General features: G+C 40.2%; 2 protein-coding genes across 3 annotated transcripts in view; one reads left to right on the top strand and one right to left on the bottom strand.

Moving 5' to 3' along the window:
* LOC132771882 (trifunctional purine biosynthetic protein adenosine-3-like) overlaps positions 1-6,341 on the bottom strand; it is a 29,063-nt gene extending 22,722 nt beyond the window's left edge. The window contains exons 1-5 of the mRNA XM_060770393.2: positions 6,197-6,341; positions 2,359-2,454; positions 1,713-1,887; positions 1,194-1,305; positions 61-129 (exon numbers count right to left, since the gene is read on the bottom strand). Coding sequence (XP_060626376.2) covers positions 61-129; positions 1,194-1,305; positions 1,713-1,887; positions 2,359-2,454; positions 6,197-6,341 — 597 coding nt within the window. The remainder of the gene's footprint in view (positions 1-60; positions 130-1,193; positions 1,306-1,712; positions 1,888-2,358; positions 2,455-6,196) is intronic.
* A 7,648-nt stretch (positions 6,342-13,989) lies between these two features.
* DNAJC28 (DnaJ heat shock protein family (Hsp40) member C28) lies at positions 13,990-18,733 on the top strand. Of its 2 annotated transcripts, none has more exons than XM_060770388.2 (3): positions 13,990-14,053; positions 16,292-16,363; positions 17,426-18,733. In XM_060770388.2, the coding sequence occupies exon 3, from the start codon at positions 17,455-17,457 to the stop codon at positions 18,589-18,591; it is 1,137 nt and encodes a 378-aa protein (XP_060626371.2). In that variant the 5' UTR covers positions 13,990-14,053; positions 16,292-16,363; positions 17,426-17,454; the 3' UTR covers positions 18,592-18,733. The 2 variants fall into 2 exon arrangements, with proteins under 2 accessions (XP_060626371.2, XP_060626370.2); XM_060770387.2 differs by having other exon boundaries at positions 14,003-14,156.

Here is an 18,733-nt window from a genome sequence, read left to right as displayed (position 1 = left end):
AAAATATTTTAACAATAAGAAAACAATACAAGAAAACTATTTTTTAAATGTAAAACATACAGAATATTCTTCGCCTTTAAGAAGTTCTTCGACAATAACTGTTTCTCGATAGTCGCCAAAAATGTTGCCCTGTGTTATAAATATGAAATCCACTGGTCAGATTATTATTATTATTATTATTATTATTATTGTTATTATTATTGTTATTATTATTAAAATAATAAAGTTGCAATTATAGTGACTGTTGTTGATTTCAGTGCTTGATACATTTTTGTTGACTATGACTTTCAGTCTACATCATATAGGAGATTGTGTTCATTAGAATATGTGTAACTTATCTTGATTCTGCACAGTTGTTTGATGGGAGATAATATCCACAACCTGAATAAATAAACAGTAAGTCCTTTTAGGAGGACTGTATCATCTGAGAATATCAGTCAGGGATTACATATTAAAATTAAGAGAAAGCCTTACATTTATTTACACATACAACTTTCCAATTATATTTCAACAAAGAAAAATATGATCCAACCATGTTGGAAAAAAGAGAATATCTTAGACCTGACACCTCAATGACATTTGGCCTTAATTTAAAGAACAATATCCCCCGACACAATCCTCCGAATCCCATGTCTAGACCTTGGAAATTCTTTAACTGCTGTTGAATGCTGTTTATTATTCACATGCATAAGTTATCTATTTCAATTTTATGAATTTTTTCTGGAAGCTAAGTTCTACCTGAAAATAGTACTGAATAGTTGCTTTATCCCAACAGTGGATGAAAAAAGATTACAGTAGATAGAATACTTTTCCTTGAGATGCTCGCTTTCTACAAACAGGGGCAACAAACAGAAATTGTGTTTCTGAATTTAGATTACTGAATTAATATATGTTGTTGGGCAAACATGTTGCTTATAAATAAAATCTTTGTTGAATTGCAGATTGATTTACAGTTTTTGTGAGTACAAATTATCCTTTTCAGCATTGATAGAATAATTTCAAGAAATGACTAGCTATGTATTTCAACTCAGTGAAATGAACATATACAAAAAATAGTGCAGTCACTACAAAAAGTAACATATTTCATAACTCATTGTTATAAGTAATGCATTTTGATATAAAGAAACATCTCTATTATATAGGGCAGAGCCATTATAAACCAGAATTACTATAGTTTAACAGATACATGTCACCTGCAGAATTTCTTGTGTTGCCTTGCAAGCTTCTTCTCTGTTTGATGCAATAATGACTTCTTTTCTATGTCCAAATCCACTAGGTTTTACCACCAATGCAGGAAAATCGACACTTTAAATTTAAAAAATAGCAGGCTAGAGGTAAATAACTGAAAATGTTCTCATTTTAAATCAGTCTAGACCAGGTGTCCACAAACTAAGAACCACAGGCCAGATGTGGCCCTCCAATGTCAATTACCCCCCCCCCCCCCCCACTTTAGACTTAGGTTTGCCCTAAGTCTGAAATGACTTGAAGTCACACAACAATACAAATTAACTTAACTATCTCACCAGCCAAAAGCAGGCCCACACCTCCCATTGAAATACTGATACGTTAGTTGTACTTTGAGAATATAAATAATATTTTAACTGGCAACTTCTTAGGGGTATTATATAACTAGAGACACAATATAAACAACAATCTATTATCACAAAATCTAAAGAATAGCCAGTTATTCATAAACTAAAAGTATCACTTACTTGTTAATAAAGGTGCAAGCTTCACGAGAACTGGTGAATGCCTGCCATCTTGCCGTGGGAATGTCATGTTTCTCAAGAAAGACTTTACTAAAATGCCTGTTTGCTCCCAATTGTGCTGCTCTTGCTGTAGGGCCAAAACAGCTAACTCCAGCGGCTATCAAGTCATCAACAATTCCTAATAATGAAACACTGAAAAAGTCAAACCTAACTTCTTAGACAATGTTACTGTTTATTCAAGTATCATTTTTCTCCCATCTCAATAAAGAGATCACGGAATTGGGGGAAAAATTGAAATTATCAGAAGGCAAGCAATCAATTTGAAGGAAGACTTAATGAGCATAACCACCCTCAACTGTCTTAAAACTATTGTCACATTATAATTAAATTAGAAAATTGACACCTAGGAACCAAGATCAGAATGAACTTGATAACTCAGCATTTATATAAACTGAACAGACTGAATAGGTCTACTTTTAGTTATGATAAAAGATTTACTCCTATTAATAATGATTTGTTTTACACTCCATTTGGTGCTATGTTCTAAAATTTGATTCCTCATCCAGTGTTGCATAAACAACTTCTTTGCTACCTAAAACTGAATTTTGAATCATATTTTTCTTTTCTTTTTTAGTCGTTTTAACCTTACCAGCTGTAAGCATCACTTCTGGTCCAGCAATCACAAATCCAATGTTATGATCTTTGCAGAACTGGGCAAGAATAGTATGGTTGCTAATTAAAACAGCTGAAATGAATCATAAAGAGAAACGGTTAACAAACATGTGAATCTGAAACATCTTACGTATGACTGTTGTAAGAATCTTCTTCCAGTTAAACATACCTAGCACCCTAAGTTATTCCGTATCAGGCTTTGTTTCCAGAACTTTTACCATCCAGGATACCTTCCTTTGGTATGTTTCAGCTTGTCAATATCGTTTCAGGTCACCCTCCTTTGGACACATTTTAGTTTGTGTATATCATTCTTGAATGCTGATTTCCAGAACTGGACACAATAATCTAGATGCAGTCTGACCAAAGTAGTGTCTTTATCCCTGCTTGAATTAATTTTTTTTAAATAATCTTTATTAATTTTGATATGATACAGCGTGTAAAAATTTTAAAAAATACAATCAAGGGGTCGGAAAGTAGGGGAGGGAGAGGAAAAGGAAAAGAGAGGGTAGGGAAGGGGGATATGGGAGGAGGGGGGGTCTGCGAGGTGTTGGGAAGGGAAGAGGGGCTGTAAAGGTAGGTTACAGTGTGTAAAATGTTGCCCATTACAGCGTTCTTTCGGGACCCTCAGGGTATTGAGTCTTCTCACACCAACGGTGTTAGAAAAGACCATATCCTAGATGTCCAAATTGCGCCCTATGGCGCCTGAGTCTTGGTCGGGGCTCTATGCTACTTAAATCTTGGGGTGGGGGATAGGGTTAAAAGAACTTCCGTTTAGAATCCACACGGAGTATTCTAAATTCCTCTGTCGCGGTCCAATTAAGGTCGCATGGACAACTTCGCACCGCAACCTTCTTTAGTTGGTGTCTGCTGTGTCTCCTCTTAATTTGGCTCCTTGTCTGTTCCGGCGTTTCTCTGCCTATCGTAATCATCGAATTTAGACCAGTCTGTTTGTCTGACTGGTCTACCGGAGCTCGATCTCAACAGGTATGTCAACTTGTCCATATCTCTTATTTCTGAGATTTTATCCATCCATTCTTCTGTACTAGGTATGTGATCTGTCTTCCAGTGCCTTGCCAGGACTATTCTCGCGGCGGTGGTGATATATGTCCAGATTACATCTTCTTCGCTGTTGAGTTTGAAGCCGTCATCTGTTAATCCCAGAACAAAGTATTCTGGTTTTATGGGGATTTTCCTTTTAAATATCTTTTGGGCCTCGTTCTGGAATTTTCTCCAGAATTTCTGTACCCTCGGGCACGACCACCACATATGGAAGTACGTTCCCGGGAGGGTCTTACATTTCCAACAAGAATTCTGGTATCTTGAGTACATTTGGCTTAATTTATGAGGTGTTAAGTACCAACGGTGAAAGGCTTTTAGCCAATTTTCTTTTAAGGCGGTGGCGTACGTATACTTCAGCTTCTTGTTCCACATTACCTGCCATTCCGTTATATTTATTGGGCGTCCGATGTTTTTGGCCCATAGGGTCATACAGTTTTTTATTTCCTCAGTCTCTGTTTCCCAGGTTAACAATTGGTTGTATAACTTGGAGATAGTTTTTCTTTCCGTTTTCCAGATTGCTTCCCACGGAGCTCCTTTTTCTTCAAACCCGAGTTTCGAATCCGCCTTATATAATTCTCGGAGTTGATGATACTGCAACCATGTCAGTTTTTTAAAGGAATGCACCAGATCTTCTTGTTGTTTCAGATTCCACGCGTTATCACTCTTGCTTTTGATTAGCAGGTCTCCGTATGTCGGCCATTGTTGCCAGCCGAGTAGGCGTCTTTGTTTTGCCTCAAGGGGCGACAGCCATAGGGGAGTTTTATTGTAAAAGTATTTTTTGTATTTTATCCAGACTTTTAATAGAGCTGATCTTATGAAATGGTTTCTAAAATTGCTCTCTATTTTTGCCCTATCGTACCATAGGTACGCGTGCCACCCCACTCTGAGATTAAAACCTTCTAAAGTTAAGATGTTTGCTCTTCTGAGAGTAATCCAATCTTTTACCCAGGAGAGGGCACATGCCTCGAAGTAGACTCTCAAACTAGGAAGCCCAAAGCCCCCTCTTTCTTTCCTATCTATCATAATACGTTGTTTCAACCTAGGCTTCTTCCCATTCCAAATGAATTTAGTTATGTCTCTATTCCACTGCTCAAAGATTTTGTTGTTGCGAATTATCAGTAGATTCTGATATAGGTAGAGTAGTCTGGGCAAGATGTTCATTTTGATCAGACCTATTCTTCCTAGCAGGGAGAGATTTAACGGCTTCCATTTGGTCAGATCTTCTTTCACCTTTTTCCAAGCCGGTTCGTAATTGTTTTGAAACAACTGAGCGTTTTTGGCCGTGATCCAGATCCCTGCTTGAATTAATTTTTTAATTCGTTTCAGGTGTGAGAGACATTGCAGAGACATTGCCCAGGAGACACCCAGATGTTTTACCATCCTGTGGGAGACTTCTCTCATGTCCCCACATAGGAAGCTATTGCTGACAGACGTAGAGCTCATCCCGTCAGTAGTTCAGCTGGCACAAGGGTTTAACCTATTGCGCCACCGTGGCTCCTGCTATCACTCCTAATTTGGTGTCATTTACATATAATGATGTTGAGCAAAACCAAGTCCAGAACAGAACCATGTAATACCTAACTATTCACATCTTTCCAAGGTGGAGAGGAACCATTTATGAGTCCACCAAACAATAGCATTTTATATTTTTTTTAAAGATATATTTGTCTAGGATGATGTTTTTGAAAAAAGCATGCTGACTTTTAGTAATCATAGAATTCTTTTCTATCTGTTTAAAGACACATTGTTTCTGTTCTTCAAACGTTTTTCTCAATTTTTAGATTTGGTTGGAAGCTGCTTGTTTCCTTCTTTTTCTAACTTTTTGAAGACAGGGCCATCATTTACTTTCCTCTAGTATGCTAGGAACTCTCTTGTTCCTTAGGAATTCTCAAAGATTATTGACAGATGCTTTGAGATTACATCTACAAGTGCCCTGGGTACAGTGCATCAGTTCTAAAAGCCTGAATTTCTTTAGAGTTGCTGTGCATTTCTCCATTACCTATTTACCTATTCTGAGCTGCAGTCGCTGGACTAGTGCATCATTTGTTAAATCTGTGCAAGGATGAGCTTTGTAGTGGTTGGCTAAGACCAAAAAGTATACCTGATTCTGGTTCTTTCTCTTTTTTTCATTAAAATAATACTATTCAGGCCTTTAAATTCACATCTCCTCAGGGTGGCTTACAAAGTGAAAATTTAAAACTTTTCATCCTCTTCTAATACTTCCTCTATTTGTTGTCTATTTTTTTCTCTTCCCTTCCCTTCTTTCCTATCTCTATATCTTTTCATGTCACTACAGACTTTCCCCTATCCAGCTTCCTCTAAGACACTGTGCATAAGGGCGCCTGCTGTTATCCATCACTTTTTTTCGTGACAGGAGTGACTTGAGAAATTGCAAGTCGCTTCTGGTGTGAGAGAATTGGCCATCTGCAAGGACATTGCTGAAGGGATGCCCTGATGTATTACCATCCTGTGGGAGGCTTCTCTCATGTCTCCATATGAGAAGCTGGAGCTGATAGACTGGTGCTCACCCTACTCCCTGTATTCGAACTGCCAACCTTTCAGTCAGCAGTCCTGCCAGCCCAAGGGTTTAACCCCTTGCACCACTGGGGGCTCCAAAGGTTGCAATGAAACAGTGACACAAGCAGCTCAGATTCAGAAGGACAGGGCAAGCAATTACATCTGAATGTGGGATGAGACCCACTAGTGGATCCCAGTCCAAGGTTTGCAGAACAGTCTTAAGGAAATAATCCTTTTACCTGAGTTAGAGATCTTCCCATCACTCGCTGTTCCTGCATTTCCTGGAGCGACCAGCACCTGCTTCACGTGTGGAGACTGCGCCAGTTTCCAAGCCAGAGCATGTTCCCGGCCTCCGCTGCCAATCACAAGCACACGATCCGCCATCTGGGTGTTCAGAATAAGACATGTTTTGTCATTTACAAAACCACTGCAGTACCTCAGTCATGAGCACTCTTATTCTGAAGATAATTCAATTTATTGGATGGAAACTAATAATTATTTCATTACTAACAATATGTTCATTAATTAACAAATAATTTCAGTAATTCATCCTGCTCTTTTCCAGCACAACATTGCAAATAATGCCAGAAACTTTTCAGAGCCTCATGCGATAATGTCCTGAGTAATTCTGTGCTTGAGAGCTGAAGCAATTGTGAGCTAGCAAGCTCTACTGCTAAAGGCCAGGAGAGTGGGATGGAGCTGTCGAAACACAGAATTTCAAGTACTTTACTAAACTGTAAATCTCATAATTCCTTTGGATTGTTCTGTAGTGTTAAACTTCTACAACAGTTTCAGCACAGATGTATTCTTAGTAATAGGAGACAATATTCTACTGACTCAAATCATTAGTCCCTTTGGCTTAGTACTGACTACTCTAAACTGAGTGGCAGGACTTCCAGTAAGATATTTGTCTAATTGCATGGAATCATGTAGTCTACACCTCTAGACAGCATAACCCATGATGAATAATGCTGGGAAATGCAGTTGAGCATCAGCTGCAGAGCTGCATTATTCTCACATCTTGCCCATGGCGATGTCAAGAAAGAAGCAATAGATCTATATATTTATTGCATGTAACAATCACTCATAATCCCCCCCCCCTCCATTTATTGGCACAATAAGCTTATGAGGTAAGTTAAACAGAAAATGCAGAACAGGCTCAAGATCAATAGACTGAACCTTTACAGTTAATAAGAAGTAAGGCTGTATCATTCAGGTATTATTTAGACAACAATCTGGTTACTAAAGACAACAAATTAAACATGAGCCAACAATGTCATGCGGTGGCAAAATAATAACAACAACAATAATAGCAACAACAACAAATGGGATTTTGGCCTGCATAAATAGGAGTCTAGTGTCTAGATCCAGGAAAGTCATGCTACCCTTCTATTCCACCTTGGTCAGACCACACCTGGAATCACACTGTGTCCAATTCTGGGCACCGCAATTGAAGGGATATGTTGACAAGCTGGAATGTGTCCAGAGAAGGGCGACTAAAATGATCAAGGGCCTGAAGAACAAGCCCTATGAGGAGCGACTCTAAGAGCTAGGCATGTTTATCCTGAAGATGTCTGGAGACTTTGCATGCGGGAAAAACCCATGCACTTAAACTCCACTTTTTTTGGCAGTTAAGAGGCAAACTGAGGTGAGCAAACACAATCAAATTGCACAGATTGATGCAGTTATCCATAATGCACATTGTGGAACAGTCATCAGAAAAAATAACTGGGTTTTTTCCTCAATACTGTTTTGCAGACAATAATCACCCGCTATCAGAAAATTAAATATATATTTTCTTGAAAACGACAGCAATAAAATTCAGTGACCTTATTTGTTATATGAATTGGGAACAAGCTATCTTAAATGTCAAGGGAAAAACACTCAGTGAATGTGACCTTTAAAAATTACATTGTTGACATTATCCAGCCTGGCAAATCAAATATATTAATTAAAGTGTAGTGAAATGTATCAGATTTTCTAACATGGGATTACAACTCTTTCTATATAAACATTAACATGAGTTTAATGTGTTGTCGAAGGCTTTCATGACCGGAATCACTGGGTTGCTATGAGTTTTCTGGGCTGCATGGCCATGTACCAGAAGCATTCTCTCCTGACATTTCACCCACATCTATGGCAGGCATGCTCAGCGGTTGTGAGATCTGTTGGAAACTAGGAAAGTAGGGGTTATATATCTGTGGAATGTCCAGGGTGGGAGAAAGAACTTAAGGCAAGTGTGAATGTTGCAATTGGCCACCTTGATTAGCATTTAATAGTCTTTTAGCTTCAAAACCTGGCTGCTTCCTGGTTCGGGAAATCCTTTGTTGGGAGATGTTAGCTGTCCCTTATTATTTAATGCCTGGAATGTCCCTGTTTTTGAGTATCTTTATTTGCTGTCCTGATTTAAGAGCCAGATTTTGTTCATGGCCAAATGCAACATTCACACTTGTCTCACACGGGCAAGACTGCTTTTTCCCACCCTGGACATTCCACAGATATATAAACCTCACTTGTCTAGTTTCCAACAGACCTTACAACCTCTGAGGATGCTTGCCATAGATGCGGGTGAAACATTAGGAGAGAACGCTTCTGGAACATGGCCATATAGCCCAAAAAACTCACAGCAACCCAACATGAGTTTAATTTGCTGAATAATCAATTCAGCAAATTAAATCAGAGGCAGAAAGATGAATTTATAGAGAAGATATAACAAAGGATGGCCATGTAAAATGTACCTAGCTTGTACAGTATGAAATGTGATCGTAAGATAAGTATTTTGAAATGAATGAGGTTATCAGTATTTAATTCAGCAAATTAAATATTGATAATTACAAAAAAAGTTGGTGGGTTGAAATACAAGGATCACTATGTTAGTGGATATGCATTCTCAAGTGTCATTCCTTACACTAAATTTTCCCACACAGAAATAATTTACACCATAATGTGAAGAAAAAGGTTTTCCCTTTTCACAGCTGAGAGGGTCCTGAGCTGGTGGACTGGTCATGCTTGTGTGTGCACATACATCCTAAGGCCCCTGATCCCAACATCCTTGAGCACCTTTTAAAATAAGAATTATTTATAATTTTGGATGTGTAGGCAAATCAGTTCAGGAGCCCCCAGTGACACAGTGGGTTAAACCCTTGTGCTGGCAGGACTGAAGACCAACAGGTCAGAGGTTTGAATCCAGGGAGAGCGTAGATGAGCTCCCTCTGTCAGCTCCAGCTCCCCACGCGGGGACATGAGAGAAGCCTCCCACAAGGATGGTAAAACGTCAGAACATCCAGGCATCCCCTAGGCAACATCCTTGCAGACTGCCAATTCTCTCACACCAGAAGCGACTTAAAGTTTCTCAAGTCACTCCTGACATTGAAAAAAAAGTTCAATTAAGATCTTTAAGCAAAACAATTATCTCTTCTTATCACACCAAACAGGAAAAAACAATAATTTAATATCATTACTTTAAAAAGTCTGTTTTTAATATTACCTTTATTACTCATGTTGTGACTTTAACTCAGCTACACTCAGAATAGTGCCTGGATTGCCTAACTCTAGACAAACTATGGATTGCTCAAATCATAATAGTAACTGTGCTAATCTTCACTCTTCATATCTCTTGTACACAAACAACAGCTGCCTTTTGCTACACAATGAACATAACCAGTTTTTGTTGACACAAAAATATGCTTTGCTCATATGTAAAAAAGTGTTATTCCTTTTCATTATTCTCCTGCGTCTAAATCTTTCATGCTTGATCAGAGTTCATTTTGTCACATAATAAATAAATGCACATTTTAGAAACTAAAGGGCAATACATTTCCCCAGATGCTATCCTCTTATAAAAATGTAAATATATTTTTATCTTTCTGCTTAATTCAAAACCTCACTTATATTAAGAAAAGCAAAATAACTTACCAAATGTTTAGGCTGTTTTCAAATTTGCAACAAATCAATGTTAGCGTTCTTTCTTCTTAACTGTAAAGAGCAGACTCAAAAGAAGCTCCTGAACAAATGCCAGGTGAAGTTATATGAACAGTTAGCCAAGCAAGAAATTGCATTGAGAGAAAGCTTTAGTCTAGATCACTGACAGAATGCACCAAGTGACATTTCATCTTCTTATCACCAATCACAAAAGAGAAAGATGAGTGCATTTGCATTAATTAAATGGTATAATGCAGTTCAAATCATCTTGCATAACACTAGAGATACATATGTTTGATAAGAAAAGCAACAAACAAATATTTGTATATATAAAAGTGAAAATATGTTTGTATGTGTCTATGTATATACATATTTTTAAATCCAGAGAGCACTGCAATTCCAACTGATGACAGATCTCAACCAAACATGGCACATTGACCCCCCCCCCCCCAACCAACAAAAAATACTGGTGGGGTTAGGGGAGGAGGAGATGGATCCTTGATGCTGGGAGTTGTAGTTCACCCACATCCAGGGAGCACTGTGAACCCCACTGATGATGGATCTGGATCAAACTTGGCACATATACCCAACATGACCAACATTGAATACTGGCAGGAAATTATTGGGGGGAATCGACCCATGATGTTGGGAGTTGTAGTTCACCCACATCCTTATGCATTTTCTAATATACTTTTTCATGTCAGGAGTGACTTGAGAAACTGCAAGTCTATTCTAATGTGAGAGAATTGGCCATCTGCCCAGGGGGTGCCGGATGTTTTACCACCCTGTGAGAGGCTTCTCTCATGTCCCTGCATGAGAAGCTGGAGCTGACAGACGGGAGTTCATCCCACTCCCCGCATTCAGTAGTCCTGCCAGCACAAGGGTTTAACCCATTATGCCACCGGGGGCATGTGCATTCTCTAGTAAAAGTATTCATAACTGATAGGAATCAAAGCTGTTAGGCTCAAAATAACCCTCTCATGGGGTGATTCCATAAAAAAATATAGCAGATTGTCAGAAGCACAGTTCAGAACCAGCAAAAACGTATGTGTGGTGACACAGGATTAGCTTTCATTCAACAGGATGGCATAGGATTGCAGAGGTACAAATTTAGGTTCCAAAAATGGCCAGGGGAACTTTTGCACAGTTAAAGCTAGTGCGCCAGCTGCGCCCGTACCTTAGGAAGTCTGATCTGGCCGTGGTGGTCCACACTATTGTTACATCCCAAATCCTTCCTGCTCCTCTTTCCCCATTCCCAGTATCCCTGAAGGTCCTGGTATCTGCTGCTGATGGCCTCTGTATTTGTGAGTCAAACGGTACCATTACCCTTGTGTGTGTTTGGGTTAATGTTTTATGTTTTTATAATTATGTAAAATACCTTTGGAGCCACGGAGCCACTGCAAAGACCCTAGTGTCCTTTCACAGGCAATACATGACCCGGGATTCCTCTTGTGTCTTCCTGGTCTTCACTTAAACAAAGGACTCAAGCGCCCATTATCTTCAGCTAGCATGAACCGGCTGCACAAAAGGATAACCAGACTCTAAATTGTCCAAGCATGGCTACCTGGACAAAAAGAACTCATTATCATATGGCACCCATCCTGAAGTTGGGAGGCTCTGCCACTGTTCTTCCTGGATGCCATTTCCCCTTTCCCAGAGACGGATAACCTAATCCCATCATTCTGGACAATATACTGACTTGGCCAACAATGGACATGGGTGCCATGGGTATCAGAACCAATTGATGGGTCACTCACTGGACACAGAAAAACAATAATTCCCAGGGACCTGATGGCCCCACTTCATTATTCTTGAGATTGAGACACTATTGCCTACTTATAAATTCATATTTGCCTTTGTTCCCCATGACCATCCCACTCCTGTTGGCCATTGGAGGGCCACAAATCTGCATTGGAAGTTAGGAAAGACATCTGATTGGCTGCAAGGTGCCGCAGGTCCACCCTATAGATGGAATCCTTCCAGCTGGCTGTGATGTCAGCACCGGTTTTGCCAATCAACGCAAAGTTGGCCTCTCCGAGGTGGGTGCAGGAAAAACAAAGGGTTTCAGTGTATAAAAATGTATGTTTTACTTGTACAAGTTATGTAAGTTTGTTTTGAGAGGCGTACCGCTGGCTGTCATCCTTTCTGGCCAGATTGAATAAAATACCTCACTGGCTTCGGCTTCAACTGGCGAGACTTCTCTGATTGGGAACTTTGGGCTTTAGCTTTAAATCCAGGCACAGACTCAGCTTCTGCATTCCGGATCTCGCAATCAGTGAACTGTCCTACATTGCTCAATAACATTCCTGCATGGAAGCATGGGGTTGGACTGGATGATCCTTGGGGGTCTCTTCCAACTCAGATTCTATGATTTGCTCCTGCTCCATCATATGCACAACACAGCTGGCCTCTCCTCATAGGAGTGAGGAGGCCCCAAGAGTCTACTGGATTTTGCCATGAAGGTATCAAACTATGTTAATTTTACAGTGTACCAGGCATGGGCAAACTTCAGCCCTCCAGGTGTTTTGGACGTCAACTCCCACAATTCCTAACAGTTGGTAGGCTGTTAGGAATTGTGGGGGTTGAAGTCCAAAACACATGGAGGGCCAAAGTTTGCCCATGTCTAATATAGACGTACCCAAGGACACACAACCATTTTGAACCAGTCTACTGTCTCTCTGACTACAAATACTAGGAGTCCATAGGATGTTGCCATGCTAGAAGTCCATAGGACGTTGGGGTCCCGCAGGGCTCAGTATTGTTCCCCATGTTGTTTAACATCTACATGAAGCCGTTGGATGACATCATCCGGGGTTTTGGAGTTCGATGCCATCTGTACGTAAATGATGTCCAACTCTACCACTCATTTCCACCAGATGCTAAAGAGGCTGTCCAAGTCCTGAACTGGTGACAGTCTGGATGGGGGTGAGCAAACTGAAGTTGAATCTAGACAAGACAGAGGTCCTCCTGGTGAGTCACAAGGCCAAACAGGGTATAGGGTCACAGCCTGTGCTGGATGGGGTTATGCTCCCCTTGAAGGCACAGGTTCGCAGCTTGAGGGTCCTCCTGGACTCATCGCTGAGCCTGGAATTCCAGGTTACAGTGGTGGCCAGGGAGCTTTTGCACAATTAAAACTTGTGCGCTAGCTGCGCTTGTACCATGGGAAGTTACATCCAGGATAGACTACTGCAACGCACTCTATGTGGGGTTGCCTTGGAAGAGTGTTTGGAAGCTTCAAATAGTCCAACGAGAGGCAGCCAGGTTAATAACTGGGGCAGCATACAGGAAACATACAACTCCCATGTTACGCCACCTCCACTGGCTGCCAGTTTACTACTGGGCACAATTCAAAATGCTGGCTTTGGTCTATAAAGCCCTAAACAGCCCCGGCCCAATTTACCTGTCCAAACGCATCTCCCCCTATGAACCATCGCGCAGATTACGATCCTCCGGGGAGGCCCTGCTCTCTGTCCCACCATTGTCACAGGTGCGATTGGTGGGGAGAGACAGGACCTTCTCGGTGATTGCTCCCTGGCTATGGAACTCCCTTGCTGGAGAGATCAGATTGGCCCCTTCCCTCCTGTCCTTCAGAAGGATGGCAAGAACTTGGCTGTGGGACCAAGCTTTCGGGACAGGGCAATAAAGCAGCCATCGGAAAGATTACCAGGCCAATTGGATTTGATGCAGATGACTAGGATGGTTTTGAATGGTGTATTTTAATATTGAGATAAATGTTTTTAATGTTTATGTATGTGTATATGAATTTGTGTCCCGGCATTGAATGTTGCCGTATATATGCTGTGCTCCGCCCTGAGTCCCCTTCGGGGTGAGAAGGGCGGAACAGAAATGCTTTAAATAAATAAATAAATAAATAAATGGCAGTTAAATTGGCATCGTAGCGCTCTACTGGGCACTGTACACACAAGCCTCTTCCAGCACATTCGCACTCTCCCTTCAGTGCTGTGATCCACACGCTGAAAAGTGCGCGGGAAGAACTGTGTTGAGGCACAAGGGCCTAAACCCCATTGGTCAATCTCACGCTAGGACCGTTTCCATGGCAGCTTTCACGAGAACTACATTTCCCAGAACTCCCCGCGGCGACATGCGCAGTCCGCGCTCGGAGCAAAGGGGCGGGGCTGTGTTGACAGCCGCCTCGGGAGCCGTTAAGAGCGAAGGTCAGCCTCGGAAGGAGAAGACCCTCCTCTGTGTGCCAAACATAGCAGGCGAGGCCGGGCGAAGGGGCTGAAATGGGAGGTCAAGGGGCGGAGGAGGCACAAGGTTAGGAAAAGATCAGAATATATTCAGTCCCAAGTATTAAATCCTCCTGGATGATATTACACGTTGGGTGAATCTACACCTTACAATGAATGCAGTTTGACACCACTTTAACTACCATGTCTCAATGCTGTACAGCCCTGGGAGTTGTAGTTTTGCCATGGTCTTCAGCCTTCCCTGCCCAAGAGTGATGATGCCTCACCAAACTCCAACTTCCAGGATTACACAGCATTCAGCTGTGGCAGTTAAAGTGGTGTCAAACTGTGTTGATTCTCAGGTGTGGATGCACATTCCACTGAAGGTAAGGGGGCATCCACACTGGAGAAGTAATGTAACTTGACATCTCTTTTAATTGACCAGGCTCAATGTCATGAAATCTTAGGCCCTTTCCACCCAGCTGAATAAAATCCCGCATTATCTGCTTTTAACTGGAATAGTTCAAAGCAGATATTGTGGGATTTTCTGCCTTGCTATTCTGGGTTATATGGCTGTGTAGGAGGGCCCTCAGTTGCTGTTATTTTCCAATTTTAATATTGCTTCTCTTGCTTTCCAAAATAATAATAATAACAACAAGAACTGGGTGCAGTGCCTAAAGACCTTGGCCTGCACTTAAACACAATCGGCGCTGACAAAATTACCATCTGCCAGGTGCAGAAGGCCACCTTACTGGGATCTGCACACATTATTCACTGATACATCACACAGTCCTACACACTTGGAAAGTGTCTGATGTGTGATCCAATTCAACAGCAAGCAAAGTGTCTGCTGTGGATTCATCTTGTTGTGTTTATAATAATAATAATAATAATAATAATAATAATAATAATCAACTTTATTTCTACCCCGTCATCATCTCCCTAAAGGGGACTCAGAGTGGCTTACATGAGGCCAAGCCCAGCAAAACAGTACAACATCATAAAAAATATAAACAACAAAATAACATCACAATAAAAATAAACCAATCAAATAAAATAAAGAATACAAAATCAGTTTATGAATTAATGAAAGAACTTTCTGCCTAGCCTTCCCGTTATGGCTTGTTTGGGTCTTCTTCTCAACCTACCTGTTCTGTTAAAAGAATCCCAGGATGTAATCTCAAACTGGTTTTCCTAAGGGCAAGGCCATTAAACTCCATGGGATAAATTTATAGATAGACTATGCTGGGATTGTTCCAGGGGGTTGGTTCAAAACTGGAGCAGAATACACTGGAATGAACTGATTTGACAAAAAAGAGGCACAATAATTCTTCTTTTTTTAAAAAAAAATCAAAATTTGTATTTTCTTCATGTAATCTGTACTATATATAGCATATCCAAAAGAGTATCAAAGCCATGAAAAATATAGTCTGTTATCAGATATTAGCATTGTTTTCGAACAACCTTGGAGTAATTGCACATGGATTTTTTTTCTGTTGCATTTTGTTCAGTCAACTTCCAGTTCAGTACTACAGCTAAAACCCTCTACTTCCTTTTTGTAACTTTATATACGTTGACAAGAAATGTGCTTCAAAATAATAATACATGTTCTAAATGTACATGCCTTCTTGTCAACTTATATCAACCTCATGCAGCAAAAACAAGTTTGCTTTTCAGATTCCTCCCCCCGCTCCCAAAATCATTTTAGAGCCATGGTCAGTTGTATGAATGTAATGTATGAAGGACGTTCAGCTAAGGCTGGATCTGCCATATAACCTGGTTTCTGAATACAGATTATCTGCTTTGAATTGGATTATATGAATCTACAGCTGTATCTGCACTGTATATGATCCAGATTAACAAAGCAATAATCCAGATCATTGTCTTAGAAATTAGAAAGGAGGCTCCTTCTTTGGAAGCTTTTAAACAGAGGCTGGATGGCCATCTGTCAGGGGTGATTTGAATACAATATTCCTGCTTCTTGGCAGGGGGTTGGACTGGATGGCCCATGAGGTCTCTTCCATCTCTTTGATTCTATGATTCTTATTGATTATATGAGTCAACACTGTCATATAATCCAGTTTAAAGCAGCTAATATGGATGCAGATTGTGGATTATATGACAGTGTAGATCGGGCCTAATAAAAATAAAAGGGTCATTTAACTAGTGGATTTTTGCTGTTAATCATTTATATTTTTATGAGATTCTTAATTTCCCCCATAGTCTAAAAGAAGATGACAGAAGGCACTGTAAATTCAGGCAGAATGGCCATGTATCCTTACCGAAGAATGGAAGGTAAAAAACCTTTTAATTTTATTGTTATTTATTTTCTAAATTAGTGACAGAGGCCCCTCTACACTGCCATATAATAAAGATTATCAAAGCAGGTGATCCACATTATCTGCTTTGGATTGGATTATATGAGTCTACGCTGCTATATGATCCAGTTCAAAGCAGATAATCTGGATTTTCTGTGGTAGTGTAGAAGAGTCCTGAGATGGCAAGATTCCTGATACAATTTTATAGCTGGGCTGAAGATTCCTAGAATAAAATTACTTACTGAGCACATAGTAAATCAATCACTTTACTTGTAATCAATCACATGGTGTTAGCAGAAGGATAGGATGTGCCTTCACAAGTTAGGAAACAATTTGTAAACTCCTGACAATATGAAATGCAGAATAAATATGAGACTGGCAAAAAAAACAAAAACAAAAAAAAACCTTTCGGAGCCAGCATGATGCAGTAGTTTGAATGTTGGACTATGACTCTGGAGGCCAGGGTTTAAAACTCTAGTTGGCCATAAAAAAGCACTGGATGACCTTGGTCACATCACACTTTTTCAGCCACAGAGGGCAGCAATGGCAAACTCCCTCTGAACAAATCTTGCCAAGAAAGCCCTGTAATACAGTGTCATGTCAGAAACAACTTGAAGACATTATTTCAGGTATCTATCTGATTGCATGTTTTGCTAATTTCTTTTAGAACCCACAACCTGAGCTTTTAGATGGTGTGAGTCTTCTAATACTAACACATCAGGCTAAATTTAGATCCAAAAATGCTCAAATTTAATTGATATTGTGAAAGCAGAATCTGGTAAACATGTTTGTAAAGCAAGGGTGTGCAAAACATGTTCCTCGTGACATTTGGGATTCTCCCTTCAGCCTAGTAAAGTGGGAAGGGGATGGAGAGAGGTGTAGTCAGTCAAGGTCTGAGACAGGGCAATTTATAAAATGTACCACAGATCATTGGTTAACTTTCATTTTCTAAATTAACTCACAGAAAGAATCTAAGAATGACAATGGATCTTTTAAAATGCACATCTAATTCACTTACATTCCATTTCAACTTGTTCAGATTTGTAACTGTAACTACACCGAGGAGCTATGAAGTGGCTTTGTGTGGTGCTGATGAGAAACATCCAGTGTCGCATCTGGATATGTTCAGTGCTGGTTCCAAAGAAACACAATACAGCTCCATGTTGCTTTGATTATGGCTGTCGGTGGCTGTCAGATCACAGGAGGAAGAACATCAAAGACTCTTACAAGCTTCTTAAACTGCAGGAAGGTTGCTCACAGGAAGAGGTTAGAAATGTATACCGAGACCTTGCCAAGCAATATCATCCAGACAGTGGATCAACTTCAGCAGATTCTGCAACTTTTATACAGATTCAAGAAGCATATACAACTGTGCTTAATGATATAGATGAGAAAATGAAATCAAGAGAAAAGGCAGAGGAAGATGAAGAAGACAAATTCAAATCTAAAGCGCCACAACACAGACACTATTTAAGTTTTGAAGGTGTTGGTTATGGTACTCCAAGTCAAAGACAAAAGCAATATACACAGTTTAGAGTTGATCGGGCTTCTGAACAGGTCATGGAATACCGAAAGCAGGTCATGGAGAGGCAACTTGCTATGAATGAATCTATGTTAGCTAAAGATGTGCGGCACAGCAAGAAAGCAAAGATCACCCAAGCAATTGACCGATTGGTCGAAGACCTGATTCAGGAGTCCATGGCAAAAGGAGATTTTGATAACCTTAGTGGTAAAGGAAAGCCTTTGAGAAAATTTTCAGATTGTCCACATATTGATCCTATGACTCACAACCTGAACCGGATCCTGATAGACAATGGATACCAACCAGAATGGATTGTCATGCAGAAAGAAATAAGGGAAACCATTGAAAAGCTAAGAAAGGACATGGTCAATTCTAGGAAGAAGCTAGGAGATCCAATGACACCACAGAAAGAGAAGCAGTGGAAGGAAGTTTGTGAACAGTTTATCGAAAATATCAAGACATTGAACAAACGGATTAATGATTTTAATTTAGTTGTTCCTATTCTCAGCAGACAGATGGTGCATTTTAATGCAGGCAAAGAAATTGCACGTGTGCAGGAGCTCCACACAACCCAGGTGGAAAAAAAGAATGGAAATGACACAAAAGATTCAGGAAACAAAAGTGATAGACCACTTGGTGTTAAAAACAGTTTTTTAAAATGGATTACACTTGCTTTGAAGTAGAATTAAGTAGATAATAATTCGGTATGTTTGTAAAACACGGATCCTTTCAAAAGATCTCCCCCCTTCTGTTTTACTGTTGAAACCATGTCTAATTCAAATAGATAAGTAAGGACAGGATTAAATAAACACATTCTACCAGTAA

Source organism: Anolis sagrei, chromosome 3 (genome assembly GCF_037176765.1).
Source record: "Anolis sagrei isolate rAnoSag1 chromosome 3, rAnoSag1.mat, whole genome shotgun sequence".
In the NCBI taxonomy this organism is placed as follows: domain Eukaryota; kingdom Metazoa; phylum Chordata; class Lepidosauria; order Squamata; family Dactyloidae; genus Anolis; species Anolis sagrei.
Note: the sequence above shows the minus strand (reverse complement) of the source record. Positions and strands in the feature narration are given on the sequence as shown.

Excerpts from the sequence above, each read along its gene's own strand:
- DNAJC28 (XM_060770388.2), top strand. The coding sequence starts at position 17,455 with ATGAAGTGGCTTTGTGTGGTGCTGATGAGAAACATCCAGTGTCGCATC.